The 5,188-nt window shown below is 59.1% G+C and overlaps 4 protein-coding genes across 4 annotated transcripts in view; 3 read left to right on the top strand and 1 right to left on the bottom strand.

The window, feature by feature from the left end:
- Positions 1-137, top strand: part of SPRG_22365 (hypothetical protein) — a gene marked incomplete at both ends in the record, with an annotated part of 4,918 nt that extends 4,781 nt beyond the window's left edge. The window contains one exon of the mRNA XM_012355430.1: positions 98-137. Coding sequence (XP_012210820.1) covers positions 98-137 — 40 coding nt within the window. The remainder of the gene's footprint in view (positions 1-97) is intronic.
- A 33-nt stretch (positions 138-170) lies between these two features.
- On the top strand, positions 171-2,135 carry SPRG_16183 (hypothetical protein; the record flags this gene model as incomplete). The annotated part of the gene is made up of 4 exons (XM_012355429.1): positions 171-1,100; positions 1,144-1,437; positions 1,491-1,842; positions 1,888-2,135. 4 exons carry the CDS (start codon positions 171-173, stop codon positions 2,091-2,093), a joined length of 1,782 nt encoding a protein of 593 aa, XP_012210819.1. The 3' UTR covers positions 2,094-2,135.
- A 420-nt stretch (positions 2,136-2,555) lies between these two features.
- SPRG_16182 (hypothetical protein) lies at positions 2,556-4,176 on the bottom strand (the record flags this gene model as incomplete). The annotated part of the gene is made up of 5 exons (XM_012355428.1): positions 2,556-2,666; positions 2,714-2,781; positions 2,833-3,552; positions 3,597-3,758; positions 3,817-4,176. The coding sequence occupies 5 exons, from the start codon at positions 4,174-4,176 to the stop codon at positions 2,624-2,626; spliced, it is 1,353 nt and encodes a 450-aa protein (XP_012210818.1). The 3' UTR covers positions 2,556-2,623.
- A 788-nt stretch (positions 4,177-4,964) lies between these two features.
- SPRG_21701 (hypothetical protein) overlaps positions 4,965-5,188 on the top strand; it is a gene marked incomplete at both ends in the record, with an annotated part of 995 nt that continues 771 nt past the window's right edge. The window contains one exon of the mRNA XM_012355427.1: positions 4,965-5,183. Coding sequence (XP_012210817.1) covers positions 4,965-5,183 — 219 coding nt within the window. The remainder of the gene's footprint in view (positions 5,184-5,188) is intronic.

Below are 5,188 nucleotides of genomic sequence, written 5' to 3'. Positions count from 1 at the left end.
GAGCGCCAAAACCGCCGGTTGTACGAAGAAAATCATTTGCACATTACGCAGCTCAAAGAAGCCACCGAGAAGATCCGGCACCTCGAGGAGACGGTAGTTCTGGACAAGATTTGTCCATGATAGTGATCGTGTACTAGGGTGGTGGCCGTGCGGTTGTGGCGGCGCGCGAGATGCACGAAGGGCTCCTCGAGCAACTCAAGCAAGTGCACATGGAGCTCGAACTCAAGAAAAACATCATTTCGGAGCTCCACCACAAGGTCGAGACGCTGCACAACCAGCGCCAAGTGGCCGAAGCCCGCGCCGGCGAAGCGCTCGAAGAGATTGCGGCGCTCAAGGCCCTCCACGCGGCGCTCTCGAGCGACTTTGAAGAGATGGAGCGCGAGAAGACGACGCAGCTCGCCCATCTCCGGCACGAGATTGGCGGCAAGGAGCGCAAGATGGGGCTGCTTCGCGACGCGATCATCAAGCTCAAGGAGGAGTTTCTCAAAGCGCAGGAGGCGCAGGCCGAAGAGATTGTTCGCGCAACCTCCAAGCGGCAGGAGCGTGACGACGACCGCGTCACGGCGCTGCAAGACGCCAACACGAAGCTATCGGCCAAGACGCAGATGCTCCAAGAGAAGCTTCAAGCGACAACATCGGAGCTCGCGGCGATGACGTCCAAGGCCAAGCGTGCCCAAGCGATCGCCCAAAAGCAGCTGGCCCGGCCATCCGACGACATGAAACAAGCGGTGGCGGCCCTTCGGGACGAGCTGCAGCGCTGCAAAGCCAAGCTCGGGACGTACGCAGCGCAAGACGACCAGCTTCTCGAACTGCAAAAGAAGATCAAGGTCCTTGAAGCCCAAAACGCTGCACTGCGAGAAGCTACGCCGGTCGCCCCGAAGGCAGCAACCACCAATACCAACAACAACCAGGAATCTGGCGGCGACGAGACAACGCGCAAGCAGTGGGAGAACGAGAAGCGCATGAAGCGCCGGGTCGAAGTGCTCACAACGCGCCTCGAAGAGAAGAAGGCCGAGGTCGATACCCTCACGACGCAATGCCATCGCTTGAAGGAGCAGTGGACTCGCGCGCAGAGCCAGCTCACGACCCAGGCCGAGCAGGTACGACAGCGATACCGGCCATTTTGTGTTGAGCGCCGCGTAGTTAATGCAATTGCGCGCCGCGCCACTGCCCCACACCGTACCCAAGATATCGCTCGACCAAGAACGCGAGCTCGAGAGCTGCCACGAGCGGATTCGCGAACTTCAAGCGCAAGCTCTCACGTCGCGCCAGGCGCTCCATTTGCCCGAGGACGCGAGTGACGCGGCAAAAGCACTCTTGGAGAAGGACACGCAGCTGCTCGAACTCTCGTTCCAAGTCGAGAGTTTGAGCTTGGAGCTCGCGCGGCTGCGGCGGGCGCCGAATCGGACGCCGCCCATGACGCCGTCCCCTGCCCGCGTAGGTTATCATAGGCTTATGTTCTGGCCGCTTGAACGCTTGACCGGGCGTAGACACCGACAACGACGAATAAGAGCCGAGCCGATGTCACCGCCCTTGAAGATGTGATTGAAAACATGAAGCGGGCAATGGAGAAGCTCCGGACCGAGAACGACCGCCTGCGCCGGCTCAAGCCAGCGAAGCCATCGACGACCAAGACACCTGACGCGCTTGTGTCGACGCTGCAGGCGCAGCTCGACCAGAAAAGCCACGAGATAGCGCGGCTCAATGCGGAAAGCTCCGAGCTGCAGCGCAAATATCGAGTGCTCCACGGCAAGTGGAAGACACTCAAGGACGACGAGAGTGCATTGCGCCACGCACTGGACGAGAAGGAGCGCCGTCTCGAGGCCGTATCGCGCCAACCCAGTACGGGGCCGTCGCTGTCGAGACAACATAACAATAGTGTCCAAGTAGGCAACGACGAGATCGTGCGGTCGCTCGAGCAGCACAACGCGCAGCTCTTGGAAGAAAACGCCAAGCTCTCGGACGAGCTCTCGGCGTTCGACTTGGACTTTTTTGAAGAGATTGAAGACCTCAAGTTCAAGTACAGCGAGGCAATTCGCAGCAAACAGCGTCTCGAGCGACAAGTGACCGCGCTACAGCACCAATTGCGATAGTCCTATTTTGTGTGGTAAATATTGTCTTGTTTTGAAGCACGACAGTTGATCCTTTTCGGCGCCACGATCGAGCTCCAATGGTGCAACGACCGTGTGTGTGTGGCCACTCCCAGCCCTCTTCTTGACGCGCAACCAGCAGGGCTGTAAGCACAATGCAGTCTCACCCAGCCTCCTTGCACGAAGGTGGGGCCACCGATGACGTAGTCTCGATTTGGAGTCCTCGATGATAGCACAGGCTTGTGCTGGACACTGTAACAGCGACAGCGATATGGTGGAGCTCAAAAGGACGACGTGTGCATTGAATCAAGCGCTTTCGATAGCGCCAAGTGTGAGCCTACTCAGACAAGTCCTCGATACGGTCACTGATGCAAACTGTTGAAGAATTCCAGGCCATTTCTGCAACCAAAGATGGCGCCCAATGTATGTAGCTCGCACGAGCCAATTAATCCCACCACGCTAGAGGGTCCTGGCAGGTCTACAGCGTGTTTGATGGGTTTATCAGGAGTCAATGACGGGTTCTGAACACGTCGCTAGTAGTCGTCACCGCGCGACACGATTTCTTTGCACGTCGGCCTAGACACACGTCGCGTGAGCACGAGGACATGTTTGGCAGGACGTACTTGAGGATGATGGTGTGCTCGTACTGCGCCGTGTAGCTGCCGACAACGTCGCAGAGCGGCGGGTACGCCTAAGACGCATCATGATTTCCGTTTTTGTGGAATAAACGGTGGAAATGTACCGTGATGATGCCATTGTCGACAAGGTTCTTGAGCGCGACCATGTACTTTTCCTGCTTGGCGCCCTTGGGGTTGATGTGCGTCGACCCGCCGTCTTCGCGCTCCATCCAGCGCCGGCAGAACGGCAGCGTCCCGAACGTGCGCGTAATGTGCGAGAGAAGCTTCTTGGCCCGGGGCAGACGGAGCGGCACATGCGGCGCATCAAACGCCTTGGCGTAGTGCGAGCACTCCATGTCCTCCACGACGTAGCCGCGGCCCGTCGAGCCAAAGGTTTCAATCGCAAAGATCTCGCCTTCCTCCATCTTGGTGTCTTCGGCCGTCTTGACGATGGGCACCGATTTGCCCGCGTGGATCTGGTACGGGCCGATCGAGTGGCCGTTGAGGTTGCGAATGCACTTGACCGGGTACGTCTTGCCCTCGATCGTCACCTCGTACGACTCCATGACCTCTTCGATGGCACCGCCGATCTCGCCAAGGCGCGCGTCAATGCCCGAGCACTTGATACCTTCTTCCGTCGCGGCCTTGGCAGCCGCAAGGAGCGGGTCAAACTGCGGGTCGAAGGCGACCGTGAAGGCCGAGTCGATGATGCGGCCGTCGACTTGCGTGCCGAAGTCGATCTTCATGACGTCGCCGTACTTGAGGACCGTGTCGTCGCCGGCGTTGGGCGTGTAGTGGGCCGCGACGTGGTTGAGCGAGCAGCCCGTCGGGAAGCCAATGCCACGCTAATGCACGGTGAGGCACAGTGTGTGGCGAGATGGAGACGTACAGCAAAGCCGGCTTCTTCGACGAGCTCGCGGTTCTTGTTTTCAAGCGCTTCGCACATGTCGATGAGGCGAATGCCGGGCTTGATGATGCTCTGGGCAAACTTGCGCACTTGACGGTGCACCTCGGACGCGTAGCGCATGCGGTCGTACAACGCCTCGCCTTCCTGTACAGCCATGATGAGCACGCTCTAAAACGACGCATGGGATGGAGGATGGACGTACGCGTTCCAGCGCGCGCTTCTCTTCGGATGTCGTGCGGTACGTGTTGAAGTCGCCCGGGTGGTTCTGCTCCTCGCCCTTGGGGAACGAGCCCGCGCCAAAGAGCTTGGCGACAGGAATCGTCGGCGGCTCGGTCTGGCCGTATTTGATGTAGCTGTCGGTGTAGCCATCGACGCCGCGGAAGGGCGGCAGCTTGGTGCCTGCGCCGGCCGAGCCCGCGGTCTTCTTCTTCTTCTTCTTGTTCTTCTTCTTCTTCTTCTTGGCCGCGCCCGCGTCGGCGCCGCCGTCCATGGCGTCGTCCTCTTCCTCGTCGTTCTCGTCGACGTCGTCGGCCACAATCACCTTCTTCTCTTCGTCCGCCATGCTCGCACTCGTCGTCCTAGCAGCTGCCATGGGCCTCGACGGTCTGCCACCTGCCACTTACCACTCAAAAGGGCCGTCTCGCAATGAGCCAATGAACATGCGATCCCAACGCTGCACTGGATTTCGCAGTTGCCGCATTTCATTGGTCAATAAGCAGCCAATCATATGGCGCAAAACGCTGATTTTCACTTTCGACGTCGTCGGTACCGCAATGATGTCGGGTTTTGGGCAATTATCGACGATAATGTACATCAGATTGGTAAGAAATAGCAGGGCGCAGCCTTGTCGACGGTCGCAGTAGCACTCGCGAGCGCAGCTTCAAGGTCGCCGCTTCGATACCCGCTGGCGGCGATGGAATCAGCGCCTTGAAAGGAATAACGTTGTGTATGATATTGGTGAAAAACCAAGTGGCCCTCACACTGCACCATGCGTAGAAAGCACAGCCTGGGATGCTACGAATCTGAGGCGTGGATGGTGCTGGGTACACGGTGGAATCGTCAACATGATGGGATGACGCTTGTCGTCATCCAGCCACAGCGACATGGCGGAGCAGCATTTACAAGAGCACCAACTGCGATGGACAGAACGTCTTTGGTGCAATAGAAGATGTGTGCATATTCCTGCCACCATGGAGCGCTCTCGGCCTTGAACAGGCGCGGAACCACGCGGCTTGTTGCTGCTCAAGTTGTTGGACTGTGATGGCAACGTATTGGATTGGCTCTTTTTTGGCCAATGGCATCGCGGCGACCGTTGTGTCAACAGGACCGCCAGTCCAAGATCGCAATCGAATGTGGCGCAACCGACTGCAGCACGTGGCCCGCCGCCTCCACACGGACGCGCGCAAGTGCGTGCTCATCGTCGGCGCTGGCGACAGCACGGGCGCCGAGATCGCCAAGGCATTTGCCCGCGACGGCTTCACTGCCTGCTGCGTCCGGCGCGACGCCGACAAGGCCAAGGAGCTCGCTGCGACCATGACCGCCGAGGGCCTCGCCGCCGAGGGCTTTGGCGTCGA

Source organism: Saprolegnia parasitica, assembly GCF_000151545.1.
Source record: "Saprolegnia parasitica CBS 223.65 unplaced genomic scaffold supercont2.243, whole genome shotgun sequence".
Lineage (NCBI taxonomy): Eukaryota > Oomycota > Saprolegniomycetes > Saprolegniales > Saprolegniaceae > Saprolegnia > Saprolegnia parasitica.
The sequence above is the reverse complement of the archived record's forward strand: the minus strand, read 5'-3'. Positions and strand labels throughout refer to the sequence as shown.